The sequence below is a fragment of the Phoca vitulina genome, unplaced genomic scaffold (assembly GCF_004348235.1).
Source record: "Phoca vitulina isolate PV1807 unplaced genomic scaffold, GSC_HSeal_1.0 scaffold24, whole genome shotgun sequence".
In the NCBI taxonomy this organism is placed as follows: domain Eukaryota; kingdom Metazoa; phylum Chordata; class Mammalia; order Carnivora; family Phocidae; genus Phoca; species Phoca vitulina.
Window position 1 is genome coordinate 18,231,086 of NW_022589727.1, and position 17,309 is coordinate 18,248,394.

The 17,309-nt window shown below is 41.6% G+C and overlaps 1 protein-coding gene across 5 annotated transcripts in view; it reads right to left on the reverse strand.

The window, feature by feature from the left end:
- LAMA3 (laminin subunit alpha 3) overlaps window positions 1-17,309 on the reverse strand; it is a 254,797-nt gene that overhangs the window by 52,779 nt on the left and 184,709 nt on the right. For all 5 annotated transcript variants that reach the window (XM_032421296.1, XM_032421298.1, XM_032421300.1 and 2 more), the window contains 5 exons: window positions 14,914-15,023; window positions 12,231-12,311; window positions 5,749-5,855; window positions 2,750-2,800; window positions 1,707-1,858 (listed from right to left, as the gene is read on the reverse strand). In XM_032421296.1, coding sequence (XP_032277187.1) covers window positions 1,707-1,858; window positions 2,750-2,800; window positions 5,749-5,855; window positions 12,231-12,311; window positions 14,914-15,023 — 501 coding nt within the window. The remainder of the gene's footprint in view (window positions 1-1,706; window positions 1,859-2,749; window positions 2,801-5,748; window positions 5,856-12,230; window positions 12,312-14,913; window positions 15,024-17,309) is intronic.

Here is a 17,309-nt window from a genome sequence, read left to right on the forward strand (position 1 = left end):
CCTGAGCTGAAGGCAGTTGCTTAACCAACTGAGCCACCCAGGCGCCCAAGGGACCTCATCTCTTAATGGTTGCTTCTGTTGGATGTCTTTTGTGTTGATATTTGTCTATTCCAATGTCTGCAGGTAAATATTGTCTCCCTTTCTCTCTGCACTCTCTGTGCCCTGACCAGTGATCTTATGGTCATCACCACTCCCACCTATGATCCCCAAGGCCAGAACCAGGTCTTACATTGGCAGCTTAGGACTGTGATGTTGAGGATGTCACATTCCAGTACAGACCCTGGTTTGTGAATCATGTCCAGGTCTGTAGCTTTTCTAGTTTCTCATATACTCATTGTTCAACAATGAACACTGGGCAGTTTCAAGGTTTTGTTTTTTTTTTTTTTAAGGTTCCATTCATAGGCAGAAGTGCCCTCAGTTTCCCCCAGGGAGCCTGACTCTGGCTCTGTGGGGCACTTCAGGCCCTATTACTTCTCCTCTTGGATATCCTCTGAGTTACCTTCTTTCCAAGTGCACATAGAATATTGTCCCAGATGAACCATATCCTGGGCTATGAAACAAACCTCAACACATTTTTAAAAACTGGAATCATATAAAGTATGTTCTTTGAACACAACGGAATTAAATTAGAAATCGATAACAAGAAGTTACCTGGAAAATGCCCAGTTTGGAAATTAAACAACACATTTCCAAATAATTCAGGGATCAAAGATATGACATAAGGAAATTAGAAAATCTTTTGAACTGAACAAAAATGGAAAACACAACACTTCAAAATGTGTGCAATATAGCCGAGGTAGTGCTTTGGGGGAAATTCATAACATTAAATGCTTATATTGGAAACAAGAAAGGTTTGAATCAGTAAGATAAGCTTTCATCTTAAGAATCTAGAAAATGAATAGCTAATTAAACCCCAAAGCAAGCAGGAGGAAGAAAATAACAGCAGAAATCAATGAAATCAAAACCAGAAAAATAATGGGGAAAATCAATGAAATAAGAAGATCATTAAAACTGATAAACCTCTAGCCAGAATAATCAAGAAAAAGAGCTAAGACATAAATTATCAGTATCAGGAATGCAGGAGAGGGTATTACTACAGATTTTGCAGATATTAAAAGGATAAGATGGAAAAACTATGAACAGTTTTATGTCAATACATTTGATAATTTAGATGAAATGAAAAAATTATTTGAAAGGCACAAATTACCAAATATCACTCAAGAAGAAATAGATAACCCCAATAGTCCCATATCTATTTTTTAAAGATTGGACTTACGGTTTATTGAAAGAAAAAAACAAAACTCAAAAAACAAAAAAATCTTCCAACAAAGAAAATCCCAGGCCCACAGGGCTTCATTGGAGATTTCCATCAAACATTTAAAGAATGAATACCAATGTAATACAAATCTGTTTTTGATTCTTCTGAATGCAAGATACTTAGCTAAGGGTTCTAGAAGAAAAATTAGCCCAGAAACATGCAGTAAGTAAAGAATGTTCACTTAGAAGTATCAGTTTTGTGTGTTCACTAGTACTTTCCAGCAGTAAAAACCTAGTCATCATTTGGATCAGGGGAAGGAAAGCCCCCCGAGCCTTAAACAGTCAACATCTCCCCCTCTCCTGCTTGAGGGGCACTCATGCATGCAGCATCTATGCACCAAAGAGCTATTCTGGGCCTGGCATTTGTGCTGGGTGCCCAGGGTATTTACCCTCAGGTCCTTGATCTGGGTCTCCAAGTGCTTCATCTGCTCCAGCGAGCCAGCACTGGCTCTCAGGCCGTGCAGCTGAGACTTGACCAGGTGGAGTTCATCACCCATGGTGGCCAGGTCGTTCAAGAGTGTCATCACACAGCTGTCACAATCTGTAGGGGCCACAGTCAAAGGCAAACGTGCTGCAGGCTGGTGCCACAGGAATGCTAACAGAACACAAGAGCTGTAGAGCCCAGTTAATATGCACATAGGACATGACAGGCAAAAATCACAACCCTGGACTTCTTGGTAGGGATGCAGATTCTGCAAAAGAGAGATCTCTAGACTGGGAGCATTTTTAAAAAGAAGTGGTGGAGTGGGGGAAATGGGTAAAGGGAGTCAAAAGGTACAAACTTCCAGTTATAAGATAAATAAGTCCTGGGGATGTAATAATGTACAACAGGGTGACTATAATTAACAACACTGTATTGTATATTTGGAAGTTGCTAAGACAGTCTGTCTTAAAAGTTCTTATCACTAGGAAAAAAATTTGTTTAACTATGTGAGGCTATTAACTAAACTTACTGTGATAATCATTTCACAATATATACAGATATCAAATCATTATGTGGCACACTTTAACACATGTTGCATGTCAATTATATCTCAATAAAACTGGGAACCATGGTGATTCTATGCAACATGTTACTCATTTTGTATGTGGAAAAATAATAATAAATAGCTTTTATTTATCAAGAGCTTGCTATTTACCAGGCACTGGGATAAGAGATTTATCAACATTTTTCCAGCAAATCTGTGAGGTACGTATAGTTATTATGTCCATTTTACAAATGATGAAACTGAGGTTTGGAGAAATCAGGTCACTTGCCCAGGGTCATACAGCTATGAGTTGACAGAGGCTGGACTTGACCCTAAGAAGTCCTCCCCCCACTTCCTCCCACCTTTGCTTTCCCAGCCTGGAAATTGCACGTCCCAGCATGAAGCTCACATATCTTAAACTAAACCCCGCAAGTCAGAAAGGAGAGGGGGCTTTCTTTTCTCACCATCACATTCTTCTCCAGGGCTGCTGTCTTTGGGCTCTTGGTTTATGCAGTCTGAAAAGAGGGATAACCAAAGAAGATATTATTATTAAACTTCCGCTTCATCTGCTTTTTAACTTGGCTTTCAGAAAAGCTAATTTGGGAAGATTTTAGTCACCCAACTATCCAGCATTGCTGGCTCTTCCCTTTTCCCTTCTTTACCCATACCATTGTTCCAGGAGCTTTCCCATCTCCCACCAGTCTTGCTGCAGGAACTTCTCTCGTGACCTCCCTGACTGTATATTCAGTTTCTTCTCTAAAGGGTCATGATATTCTTATCTAATTAAAACCCTTAATCATTAGTGTTAAGGCTTTCTTCATTTGATAGCTTCCTATATAACTGCTGACATCTCTTCCAGTGGTATTCAAGAACATTCAATAAACATTGAATGAGCACCTTTGGGCGTCCACGGTGTGCCATGGTGTTGTGCCACATACAGGAAATACGAAGCTACTAAGACAAAAATCCCTGCTGTACTGTAGTTCCCTGGTGCCATGGGAGAGGCAGAAAAATCACACAACAGCGTGACAGATACTGAGATAGAGAGATATGCACACAATGTTAGTGGACCCAAACAGCTAATTACCAGAGATATAAGCTAGATTTGAGGTTCTCAATTATAGTCAGGAAAGCCTACTGGTCATCCTTGGACATTCTTTATTCTTTCAATTTCTACTCTTTCTCCCATACCATGCATTGTTACAATGAACTGTCCTGTCCCTTCCCTCTAGAAAAATAATCTAACTTCACCACAGGAAATCTCAAAGCTCAAAATTTTCCTAGACATGCTACAAGGAGACTTTCATGTTTTGTCTTCTCAGCAGCAGGCAATAATCCACACTTTGTGTGTATATACATATATTTTAAACCATATTTATTTTTAATTGTAAAATAAATAATGTAAGTTCACCATGGAAAATTTGGGAAAATCAGAAAAATAATATAAAGACATCACCTTTGATCCCACCACTCAAAGACAATGTCTCCTTTCTATATATTTGTAGACTTTTAAATTTATTATATATATAATCATAGGTTTTTCTTACTCATCCTTTTTTTAAACTCATTATTATGTGTATGTATTGTTACGTCACTTCCATTTTCTCGATTAGACTAAAAATGCCTTAGGGCCAGGAAACATGGTTTTATTTTCTTCACAATCTCCCACAGCATCTCAAATAGTCTAGGGGGGGACTTGGCTCATGCAGAGGATTGATTTATCAGTGCAATTTTCTCAACAAGTTTGAGTTTTTAGGTTATTATTTAAAATATGAGTTTTGGGTTATTAATTAAAAGAAAAAGAAAGAATGAAAAAGAGAAAAAAAAAAGCTCACAGGAACAAAAAGTCTCATGTGTGAGCATTTTGTTCCATTTGGGAAACACATAGTTATCATCCTCCCTTCAGGTTGCTTTCGTTGTTGTTGTTGTTGTTGTTAGAGTAGGAGACAAAGAGGGTTGAAAAGATATTAATCTCATGAGTATGCTGTGTGTGATGTTGAAGCTTCTCTTTGAATACCTACAGTCATAGTAGAAACTCATTTTTTCTAAAACAGTCCTTTTCATCTTTAAACCCCTGACACATCTTCCTTAGGATGAGTTAAAGTAGATCTCCCTCTAGCTTCCACTCCTTGGGTTCTACCTCTTATGCCACATGAATAAAACCAACCCTTCTCCCACACATCAGCCTTTCAAACATGTCCTTTCCAAGTCTTCTTTTCACGGTCCTGGTTTGTTGATCCTTCATGTGACATGGCTCCGAGTTTTTTCAAAGTCTTACCCTCTTTCTGAACAAACTGTAGCTTGTCTATTGTCTTCTAGAGACATAAGCCTCAAATGACGACTTACATGAGCAGCATACCAGGGAACGGCAGACCACTTGGTTTTAGACTAAGATCATATGAGGCGTCCTAGGGGCCACCTTACTCTCCTGAACCATATTGAACTTGGGGCCGATTAAGACCTCAGTCTTTTTCACCTGTTGCTACTAAGCCACATCTCCCTTATCACACACTTATTTTTATGCCATTCAATTATAGGACCACGTGCTTATCCCTAACATAATGGTATCTTGTTAGAATTGGCCCATTGTTTCAGACTGTTGAGTCCCTTAAGTATTCTAAATGTGCCATAGGAGGCATTTTCTGTCTCTCCCAACTTTGTGTCATCTGATAACTGGATGAGCATGCCTTTTATATTTCCATTTAGGTCAACAGTGTTGAACAAGATGGAGCCAAGAATTAAGTCCCAGTGCATGTCAATAGATACCTCATTCTAGACTGATAATAATGCATTTACTCTACATTCCTTTGGAACAGTCACTTGAACAGATCTAATCCACACATTCTGGGTTTAGTTCTTCATCCTGTCCATAACCATAAAACAAGATATTTAATCTAAGGTTTGGCATTACATATATCCGTGATATTTTCTTGGTAAATCATGTTAATATTCTCTGTCAAAGAAAGAAGAAAACCATCTTCCTTTTTCTTCCAAGTTATTCCTAATGAACCCATACTAACTCCTAATAATTGTCTTTTCCTTGGCATGTGAAATCCATCCCAACTATACCACCCACATCCCAGACATTTACTGCTATCCGAGAAAGAACGTGTTGACTTCTTTAGTTATATACATGAAGAAAACTGATGTGATGATAATCTTATAATGCCAAGGGAGATCTTAGCAAAATCACCAAAGTAGGAGCTGAGGTTAGTTTGGCTATAATTAGTTGAGTTTTAAAACAATTTATCTTTTTAAAAAAAGCTGACTTGAAGTAAGTTATTTACCAAACTGTAAATACTACCTAAGCATTCCCAAGGTTGTCAAAACAAGGAGACAATCTGACAATTTGTTCACTGGACTTGTGTATTAGGCCTCCTGGAAATATGTGCCAGGGTTCTTTGCCTGCTATTTTATACCACATTGATAAACGCAGGTTAACAAAGGTGTGAGTCCATCTTACCTCCAGTCAGGGGGTGACAACTGCCCGACTGGCCATTGCTGTTACAATTGCATGGTTGGCAGCTACCTCCAAGCTTCTGGGGATTCCCAAAATATCCTGGTGCACACCTACCCAAAATAAAGAAGAAGAGGAGAAACACCCAAAGAACTCATCATTTGTTCCATCCAATTTTCTTCATCTTCTAACTCCCTGTTTGGGACACTGCAACCCTACAACAGGATGGCTGACACTGACTTGCAGGAATGAATGGGTCTCAATACAGAGAGATTTATGACTTGAATGAGAACAGAGAAAGTGGAAGGCGGGCAGAGCTTGGTCCCTCCTCCTTGATATCAGGACAATAAAATCCTCAATTACCCCTAGAGTTGAAGGGCAAATGAACAAAATACACACAGGATCCAGTGGTTTGACCAATATGGAAATCAGGGGTGGATGAATTTTATGCAAGAGTTATGTTCCTGAAGATATCACACAATGAAATATTGCTTACTTTATGGCTAACTTCCTCAAAGAAAAATTTAAAGTAAAATTCATGTAATTTCAAAATTTGTTCAAAAGGGGATTTTATTAATATTTCCTACTGGACTATTTCAAGCCTGCATAATCCATATTTGCACTAATTAATTGCTGCAGTGCTATATTTAACCACCTTAAATAACTGAGAGCAGTTACAGTGCCTACCCTTGGCTTGGAGCCTTTATTATTCTAGATAATTTAGTGATGAGAACTCAGTTCCTTATTTAAGTTAAAAGACATTTCCTTGATTCTGAGTTTCTATTTAAAAAAAAAAAAAACGACAAACAGGGGTGCCTGGGTGGCTCAGTCAGTCAAGCGTCTGCCTTCGGCTCAGGTCATGATCTCAGGGTCCTGGGATCAAGCCCTGCAGCAGGCTCCCTGCTCAGTGGGGAATCTGCTTCTCCGTCTCCCTCTGCCCCTCCCCACGCTCGTGCTCTCTCTCTCATAAATAAATAAAATCTTAGAAAAACAAAAGACACATGTTAATTTTCTGGAATTGGGATGGAAACTAAAATATTTCCGTCTATTAGCAAAGTTCCACACCCACTCTATCCCCCCAAAATTGTCATTAACTCAATGTGTGTGTGGTATCTTATCATCAGTGGAATTGATAGAATCAAGAGAATGTGGTATTTGACTCTCTTCCCCAAAGTTAAGCTTTGCATCAAAGCACTGTTAGGTAATTTACACAGGCTTCACCAATGGGGACACTGGTGATACAGAGCAAAGGACATAGGCTCGCAGTCTGGAAGACCTGGCTGGACCCCCACCTCCACCATGGGCTGTGTAGCCGTGGGCTGTCATCTTCACCCTTCAAGCTTTGGTGCCTTCATCTCCTCCTGTCATGAAAATGTAAACCCCACAGGGGCATGGATTCTCTGGCTGATACATCGCTAGCACCTGGGAGAGTGCCTGCGCCCATATTAGGTGCCAGATAAGTATATGCAGAAGGAATAAGTGAATAATTGCATTAACAATACCTGTTCTGATGGATGAATATGAGATAAAAATGTAGTGAAGAATCTAATACAATGCCTGCACATAATAGACACTCAATAAAAAGTAGCTACCATTTTAAGACATGATGAAATATTCATGTACATATGCATCTCTATATAATCGGTATCATTTGGAATTATTACATTTCAGAAAGTAGACCAGAAGCAGAAAACCCATGTATTCCCTAATTATCAAGAAGGTAACTACGCAGAGGTGGCTTATCTAAGTCTACTGAGTAAGTTGGCATAAGGCTTTACTTTGTGTGACAGGCCCCGTATTCTACTTAACAAACCATCCTATGCAAAAGATCTATGTTTTTTTTTTAAGATTTCATTTATTTATTTGAGAAAGAGGTAGTGAGAGTGATAGAGATGACATGAGTGGTGGGGGGAGAGGCAGAGGGAGAAGGAGAAGCAGACTCCCCGAGGAGCAGAGAGCCTGACACGGGGCTCAATCCCAGGATCCTGGGATCATGACCTGAGCTGAAGGCAGACGCTTAACCGACTGAGCCACCGAGGCCAAAGATCTATGTTTTGAATACTTTATTTTTAGATGGCTCACCTATATCTAAACTTTCCACGTAAAAGATACATAATTTCAAAATCCTTCATATTAAAGTCACATAAATACTCAGGAAGTTTGATTCCACCTTTCCCTTACTCTTGCCAAAAGCGTTAATTACCCATTACAGAAATAACTGGTTGCCTTATTCTCATTTTAAGGTAGTGTCCAAACACAATGGAGTGAAGTGAAACTTCCTGATTTCCTAAATGGCATTGGGACAACAAATAAAGAGCAGAGAACATATTTGTCATCTGTGGCTCTGAGGGGCCGAGGGAGAAACGTGCCCCAGAGCACAGTACGAGCTGGGAAGCCTTTCCTACCCCAGTCCTCAGATTGGCTGCTCCCTCCTCTGCCCCGCCGGCTCCTGCTTATATTTTTCCTTTTCACCCTACCCTGTCCTTGTACCTACCACTGCATCGCTAATGACTAGTGCCGGGATGATGTCTGGCACAGAGTGGGTCCTCAAGAAATGTTTAACAAATGAAAAAATTTGACATTAATATGGCATTTACCTGTGGAAAAGTTTAAAAAAAAAAAATAAGAAGGACTCGTTTGCTTTCCTGAGACAGCAAATGTAACAAACATAAGCTGTGAGAACTGTTAATTAAGAATTTCTCTTTTCAAATCTGCAGCCTGCCGAACGGATGTCTCAGCCAGTCTGTTGTCGCTTTCTGCTTCATTGTTTGTGAAGAACCTTAAGGAGGATTACACTAGGATGCCTCTCCCAGGTGGGAGTCTCACAGCTTTTCAACCGCAGAGCCTGGAAGAAACTTCCCATCGTCCATCCCACCCACCATCCTTCCTGCCTCAGTATAGCAGCCCCTTCCGTCCCTCAACCTCACCCCTCGAGGCTGGTTGGAGGCCCCTCCCACAGCAGCCCCACCCAGCCCGGTCATGGTCATGTTCTTGGTCACTGTTTCAGCAGCGGGTTTGTGTACCTGCCCGCCTCGGGACTGTAAAACCCGGAGGGCAGAGTCTCTGCCCCAGCTGCTGCCGTCTCTCTAGTGCTTAGCCCAATGCCAGGCATATACTAGGATCTCCATACATTTTTCATTGAAAGAAAGAATGAATAATAGATGTGAGGCAATTGTGGGCAATGTTCCTCCTGCGGAAATGGAAAATAGAACCTTGAAATTGCTTCTTTTTATCACAGGACAGTGCCCAGCCCCGAAGCTGATGCTCAGGGATCCCCATGATAAGGCAGTCTGCCCCTTCCTCCCATGCCAAGTATCCTAGAGGCCCTTGGGTTTTCTTGCATTACTTCGCTGACTTGAGCCACCTTCCAGCCCCACCGGGCTCTTGTTATCCCTTAGATCTACCTAGATCCCACACTGTCCATCAAATGTCTCAGATAACCCCAGTCTAGAGTGGCCCTGCCTTCTTCCTATGAAATCCAGCTGAATACGTTTTCTGGTTATTAAAATTAGGTAAAACTCTTCTAAAGTTTATCCAGGAAAATAACATGCCAGAATGGCCAAGGAAAACATTTTAAATAAGGGTTATGGGGGAAGCCTTGCTCAATCAAATATCGAAAGGTCTTTTACACTTTCAGAAATGACATGGAAATGATAATGGCACAAAGATCAAATAAAATGTACAGAAACGAGTCTAAGTTCATGTTGAAATTTTGTAAATGCACATTGACCTTTAGTGAATTCAACTACATGTACTTGACAAAAGAGAGAGAGGTGGGGGAGAGAACAAGAGTGTGACAGCCTGAGAGGAAGAGAGGGAAAAGCTGCCCCATTTACTCCATGAGCACACATCGTGAAGTGAGTGTGACATGAGGGCTGGGAATCTGCCAGGCCCCTAATTGGCCTACTTTCCTTGTGCCTCCCCTAGTGTGAACATCTCACCCTACTGAGTTTGGTTCTGGGATGCAGCCGATTACTATGTGTATTTCATGCAGCCTGGGCCCCAGGTCATGTGATGGGATCCTGGGATAGTCAGAGTTACTTGGACCCTGGCCGATTCTGGCTGTACGTGCTGACCCTAACTCCACCTGCCATGTGAGATGCCATGACACCACCAAAAGGCTAGCTTCCAAATCTTCACCAACATGAAGAAATAAAACCATAAAAGTACCAAAAAACTGCATAAACATTTTTATAACCTCCCTAAGCATAACTCCAATGACTGACCACCTGAAGAATACAAGAATAGATACATGTAACAAAACAGAAAGCCAAAAAAAAAATACAAACAAAAAACAAACTGAGAAAAATATCTGCAACATCTAGTATGAAAGGTTCATTTCTTTCCAAAGAATTTGTACAAACCAATAAAAAAAAGGAAAGAACATTCCACTAGAGAAAAAAAATGAGTAAAAGACCCAGAAAGCGATCCAATAAGATCTACAAATGGTCAATAAGCACATGAAAAAAATCCAATCTAATTATTAAAAAAAGAAATGCAAATTAAATGATAAACACTTGCCCCCAACACCTGGGGATCATGACCTGAGCCGAAGGCAGACGCTTAACGACTGAGCCACCCAGGTGTCCCAAACTGGCAAATATTTTAAAATTTGATCATTTCGGGCGCCTGGGTGGCTCAGTCGTTAAACGTCTGCCTTCGGCTCAAGTCATGATCCCAGGGTCCTGGGATCGAGCCCCGCATCGGGCTCCCTGCTCTGCGGGAAGCCTACCTTCTCCCTCTCCCAGTCCCCCTGCTTGTGTTCCTGCTCTCGCTGTCTCTCTCTCTCTCTGTCAAATAAATAAATAAAATCTTTAATAAAAAATAAAATTTGATCATTTCTAGTATCACTGGCAGCAGCACTTGCTCTTTTGCTACTGGTAGGAATAGAAACAAGGATGACTTTTCTGGAAGGCAATTTGGCTAAATGTATCAAAAGCCTGAAAAACGCACCTATCCTTTGATCCAAGGGACCCACTTCTGTTAATTATATCTTGAGGATTTACGCACACAAATAATTCGCTGCAAGGATTTCCTTTTAGCGCAGCTTTGAATGGAAAACAGTAAAACTATCTCAAAGGCCAGCAGTAGATTCCAGAACTTCTTGGTTCTGACACAATGTTATGAGTGAATACTTACTGATATGGAAAGATAGTGCTAACCTTCCACTAGATGAGAAAGCAAGTCGAAACAAAGTAAAACGACAATCTATTCTTGTTTTTAAGAAAACATCTGTGCACACAGATTGATTAGTAAGAATATACAAGTTTTAACTGGGGTTTTCCGTAAATAAAATGATGATAAGTAGGATTATGTGGGCATGCACAAGTATATAGGGCCACAGAGGTGTAGTGGGCCTCCCATCCAAGTACTAGCCAGGCCCGACCCTCGCTGGTTCTTTGCTCACCTGTATGACATCATTTTTATAAGTAGTTATTTTAAATTTAAAAATATGTTGTCCATATGATTCAAATGCTACACTGTTACTTTTTCAAATATGTATGTGCTCTCTTCCCCGGGTAGACTGTGAACACCTTTTATAGCCCTTACAATGCTTGGCATTGCCCTATGTATGGTAGCTAATCATGAAAATTTATTCCCGAATAACTAAAGCTTGGCTCCACGGCGCTTCATACTTAAGTTCATAGTTTCCATTTTGCAACATTTATTCTTTTGTTTCATTACTGAACACCTGTTACATGAACAGTGCCGAGGTAGGTAGTAGTGATTCAGAAATGAATGCCACAGACTGTCCTGCAGGTGTTCATAATGGGTGGGGATAGAGAGGGGATGATGTGTAGGGATAGGTGTGTGTGTGTGTAGGAATATTTAGGGCTGTGGATATGTGTGTGCATATAGGAGTATGACGAGTTGTATGTGTGTGTCCAGGCAAGTAGGGTTGTATGTGGGGTAGGGGTATGTAGGGATGCATCTGTAGGGCAAGGAGTATGTAGGGATGAGTTTCTACGGAACTAGGGCTAGGTAGGGATGTGTGCCAGGAAGGGATATATAAGGACACGTGTGTGGTGGGTGGGGATATGTAGGGATGTGTATAGTGGGGTAGGAGTATGTAAGGAAGAATTTCTATGAAGGTAGGGGTAAGTAAGGACACGTAGGGGGTATAAGTCTGTAGGGATGTGGAGGGGGAGGGGTACGAGGGAGTGTGCAGGGGGAGAGGAGTATGTAGGGATGTGTGTTAGGGGTATATAGGGCTATGGTATGTTGGGCCTCATTCTCAAATTTCTGAAACATGTAAAAAGAAAGAGAAGGAAGTTAATGATTTATTAAGTGAGCAGTCTTGTATTTTCCCCTAGGGACCTTTTTCCAGCCTCAGTGAACCAACAGCCCCACCCAGCTCCGAGCCCTGACCCAGCACAGCCCCACCCACAGCCCGAGCCTGCTGCAGCCTGACTGCAGAGCCCACCCTCCCCTGGGCTGGGGGGATGAGGGAGGCGAGGGGTGGGAGTGGGGGGAGGGGCCGCACCCACCTTTCGCACTGTGTGCCTGTGTATCCGGGTTTGCAGAAGCACCTCATGTTTCCCCCATTCACAACACAGCCAGTGGCAAAACTTGAAGGAAGACAGAAAAAAGCCTCAGTAAAAACATAAATCGATAGGCTTCCTGCTCATTATTTTTTTGCCACAAAGCACTGACTTGCATTAAGTGGAAATAGACACCAAGAGTCTGGTTGCTTTTTATGTGAAGAAAACTGTGTCCATTAAGACTTGTTAGATAATGATGTACTATTTCAGCTCACATTGGGCGTATCTTGGTAAATAAGGACTGAAGGCATTTATCTGGTTTTATTTTTGGCTTAGAGAAATACATTCCTTCGCTTGAGACAGCAAAGTAACTCACTTTGGAAGAGATGATTACAACAGCATTTTTTCCAGGAATAACAAGGAAGGAATAAAACAAGTCTAGGCAGAAAAAAAGAACACAGAGTTCTGATTCTTCAAAAAATTTTCCTCCTTGTTTATTCTAGTTCCTTCATATTGGGGGTATTATCTCCCAGGAAGAAAAAGGGCCAGGCCAGAGGGACCAAGGTACAGAGCAGGCTTGCCCATCTAGGTATTTCTGTGGGCACAATCATTGGTGATTTTTACATTTTTCAAATCAAGTTGTGGCATTCTGATTCTCTCTTTTCATCCTAAACTAGTGCATATTTGAGAAGCTTTTTTTTTTTTTTAAATTAAGTGAGCAGATCATGAAAAAACTGTTGCCTTGGGAAATGTCTATGAACATTACACTGAGTAAATCTGAGGGAAAATAACTCCATTTATCATTTGCTGATAAGAGAATTCTTATCTAGGAAGCTTCTCTTGGCCTAATAGATGGATAGAGTTATACTTCTAAAGGGACAGTTAGAAATTCATCAACAGGGGCGCCTGGGTGGCTCAGTTGGTTGGGCGACTGCCTTCGGCTCGGGTCGTGATCCTGGAGTCCCGGGATCGAGTCCCGCATCGGGCTCCCTGCTCAGCGGGGAGGTCTGCTTTTCCCTCTGACCTTCCCCCATCTTGTGCTCTTTCTCACTCTCTCTCAAATAAATAAATTAATTAAATTAAATATATATATAAAAAAGAAATCATCAACAGTACAAATATCGCTGGAGGGAGAATTAGATAAAAATAGTGTTTTATTGATAAATCTGAGGAACTGTGCGTTACTTCGACTGCATGAAAGCCAGAAGCTGGCCTTCGTGATAACAATACGTTTTGCAACCAAAGATGAAAACTTTCCCCGAGCACCCCGTGAAAATCTTGTTTCTACTCCCTCTGGCTTCTGTTCCAACAAGTCTAGGCAAGTATCAAGTGATAAATCCCTTTGCAAATAAAGCCGCAGGACTGGGCAGGTTTAAGGAGTATCAAATACACAGAGAGCACAGCAGGGGCACATATCAAATACACATCTTCAGAAAAGCCACAGCTGGGCAGGGACTTCTGGCAACGTGGCCAATTTGTCGGATACTGGCCTGATATTAATCAGCCTTGTGGTCTGCACTTGTTCCTGAGCCAGTGTGCTGCTGATACTCTTCGAGGTAGCTTCCTGACTTTCAAATCAACTCTTGCTTCGTTTAGTTACATGTTATATTTTGCTTGGACCCACTGCGAACGTGTCACAATGAGCAAGAACAGGACGAGGTACCAAGCCCAAATAGAATATGAGTTACCATGAAATGTAAGTGGCAGGTTGCGAGCTACGTAACGTATCTGCCGTGCTGGAGTCTGAATGACAACTCAGGTCACATCACTCCGTGGCTCAGGACTGGCCTGTGGCTTCCATCACACTGAGGATAAATCCAGTGTCCTACTAGAGCCTGCGAGGTCCTATGGGGTCTGAACCCTGGGTGCCTTGGCCCCCTTGCCTCCTGGCCCTCTCTCCCACACAGCGCTCCAGCCACCTCCTTAACTCCACGAACACATAATCACAGGGGCTGTCTCTTGTCTTTTCCTGGCCTCAGACCCTCATTGCTGAGATATTGCCTGGTTTATTCCATTTCATTGTTCCCTGGTCCTTGCCCAGAGAACCCTCCTACTCCTCTGTAAAGAGTCTGCTCACTCGCTACCAATCACATAACCCTGTTATCAACCGCATAGCCCATCTCTATCTGAAATTATGCTTATTTATTTGTGCATTTACTTCCTGAGTGTGACAACCGCCTCCGCCCACATTTTCCAGGTGAAGCCTCATGAGATCAGAGACTTTGCCAGTCTTCTTTACTTTAGTTGCCCCAGCACCTAGAGAAGGCTAACTCCCAGCCCCGTATTGGGTGCTCAGTAAATAATTTTGTTTAGCCATTGAATGAAGAGTGAAAGGAGAGAGGAAAAGGAAAAACGCACAAATGTATGCTTGAAAAAACTGTTCTTGTTGGTTTTGCTTTTGTTTTGCACTTTTGTGTGTTCTTTTTAAAATATAACTGCTTTATTGAGCTATAATTCACATACCATGCCACTCGCCCATTTTGAGTGTACAATTCGATGGCGTTTAGTAGATTCAGAGTTGTACAAACTGTCAGCATGATCGATTTTAGAACATTTTCATCACCCCAAAAAGAGATCCCACACCCTTAGCAGTCACTTCCCCTATCCCCCCACTCTCCACCCCCAGTCCCAGGCAACCACCAAAAACTACTTCCTGTCTCTACCGATCATTTTCAAGCTCCTATAGTACCTGTTTGAATGAGGACACATGCAGACGCTACAGGACCCCTGGATGGCGTTCCCGTAGTGACCCTCTCTGCAGCGCTCACAGTGTTCTCCCGCAGTGTTGTGCTGGCAGTTCTTGGGACAGATGAACATACAATTAATAGCAGCCAATTACATTTATTATTACTAACATCATTATCACCTTCATTACTCACACAATTATAACTCAAGTCCTCTGACTCTGTACGGTGATATCAGTCCATGAATGGTATATTTTTTCCTGTCTATCCAATTATTGTTGGTGCTAAAAAAAAAATATAAGTGCCCTTCCATCAGCTGTTTGGTGCTTGCATCGGGAGGATGAAATGGAGGATCCAAACTCACGCCAATGTTTCATAGCTGTGCTGTCTTGGGCAAGAATCTTCACCTCTCTGAGCCTCCGTGTTTTTTACAAATCAGTTTTATAGATGTATGATTTACATACATCTATAAAATGATGGCAAAGGATGAAGGGCAAAGAATGCTAATTCTCTTAAGATGTATAGTTGAAATAATACCCACGTTCCAAGGTTGCTGGGAGCATTTTAAAAAGCATACTAGAGCCTCAGCAAAATGTAAACCCCCTTCCTCTCCCCCTAAGAATACCTTCTATGGAAATTAGCTTGATATTGCTTCGTAATTCACTTAATGGTGATATACTAAAGAGGAATATAGTTGCAGTAAGTTTTTAATATGTGGAATTTGTTAAAACAATGAAAAGTTGCACCGTATCTGAAGAAAGCCCTCAGTTTAATTCCAGTGTCACAAACAAGCAAGATAAGTTTATCTATGTTGTATGTTTACATAAATCCAATTATTTTCATGTCAGAGTCAAAGTCTGTTGAAAGTTGTTCTTCAATAAAGCACTGAGATGAGACAACTTTTCAACCGAGCAGTCCAATGAGACAAATCCTAGCAAACTGTATCAAATTTATTTTGTGGAATTTTTAGCCCTGTGTGACATTTCTTGGTTTTACTCTAGTGATAAATATCTAAATGAACAAAACTATCCAGGAAAACTCCCCTTACTATGGGCATTTGAAAATGCGGAGATACTCTGTGTTAATTATACGGCCTGGAATAAGTATAATATTTTAAAAATTGCTCATAAATCTTACCTCTGTATGTAGAGATGGGGCTTGGTAGGAAACTTTAATGGATGTGAGTTTTCAATAATATCTGAAGCCAGGTTGCAAAAAACAACCCACACGTATATCCTAAGTGGGTGTGGTCCTGCTCAGAATGTGAAGCTGTCCCTTTCTCATCATGTCATCAGTTTCTTTAGCTTAAACAGATCCATCCTTCACAAACCTTTGAATAACGGCCAATTACACAAGCCACTAAGATGTTAAGAGATCTTTTCATATCTTTTCTAGATATGAAATCGTGCTATACACACAAGGGAGGCTGCTCACCCATTAACATGGGATCATCACCAGAAAACTCATCCCCGCCCTGAATCCTTCCCTCTTGCCCCAAATGTCCCCACCGTGGAGGTTTCTCCTGTAGGCCTGGAGGCTAGGAACAAATCCACGCTGCAAGTGCAGATCCACAGAGGGGTCTCTCCTTCACCTTCACCTTGCTCCACTGTCCTCACTTGCTCACAAAACAGTCATTCTTTTGAACCAATTATTTACCTCTCCACTTTAGTTTCCTTTCTTTTTAACTCTAAATGGCAATCTTAAGGAAGAATATAGCTGCTGAATAGATATATGTTAATCCTATATCTATTTAATTCTGAGCTGATAACATTGGGACCCAGCAAGGACGTGGAGAAACAAGAATTGAGATGTGGCCATCTGTGACCTACCGGAAATGCCCTGAACTCTGGTCCTCCTCAGGAGTGGGGAGAGGACTGTAGAAAGGGGTGAGAACCTGTGTTGCTTGATAAGGTCCCATAAGAGTGTCTGAAATACCCCCACCCTCAGTTGAGAGCATCTACCCTGGAAGATGTCTTTTTCAGTCCTGCAAATTTGAGACATCTGCCTATCAAGTTTCCTTGTGGTTTACTGCAAATGAATGACTGGATAGATAGATGAATTAATGAATGAGTCTACATCCACTCCCACAGCATGTGCTCTCCTAGCTCCATCTGACACCAAACATCCACTGGGCATTTACTATGTGTCCACCCATGCTAAGTACCAGGAATGCAAAGATGGATCAGCACCCTGACCAGGGGGCAGACAGAACCCTGTGAGTGGACACGTTCAATATAATGTGGAAAATATGATGACCAACGTGTGCTGGCACCTCATAAGAGCAAGAGGAACCTCCGGGAAGAGCCTCTGGAGGCCATGATGCCTCCTGCGTGGAGGAGAAAAGGAGAGGAATTGGCTGGGTAGAGAAGGGAGGGGAGGGCCCACCAGGCACGGGGAACAG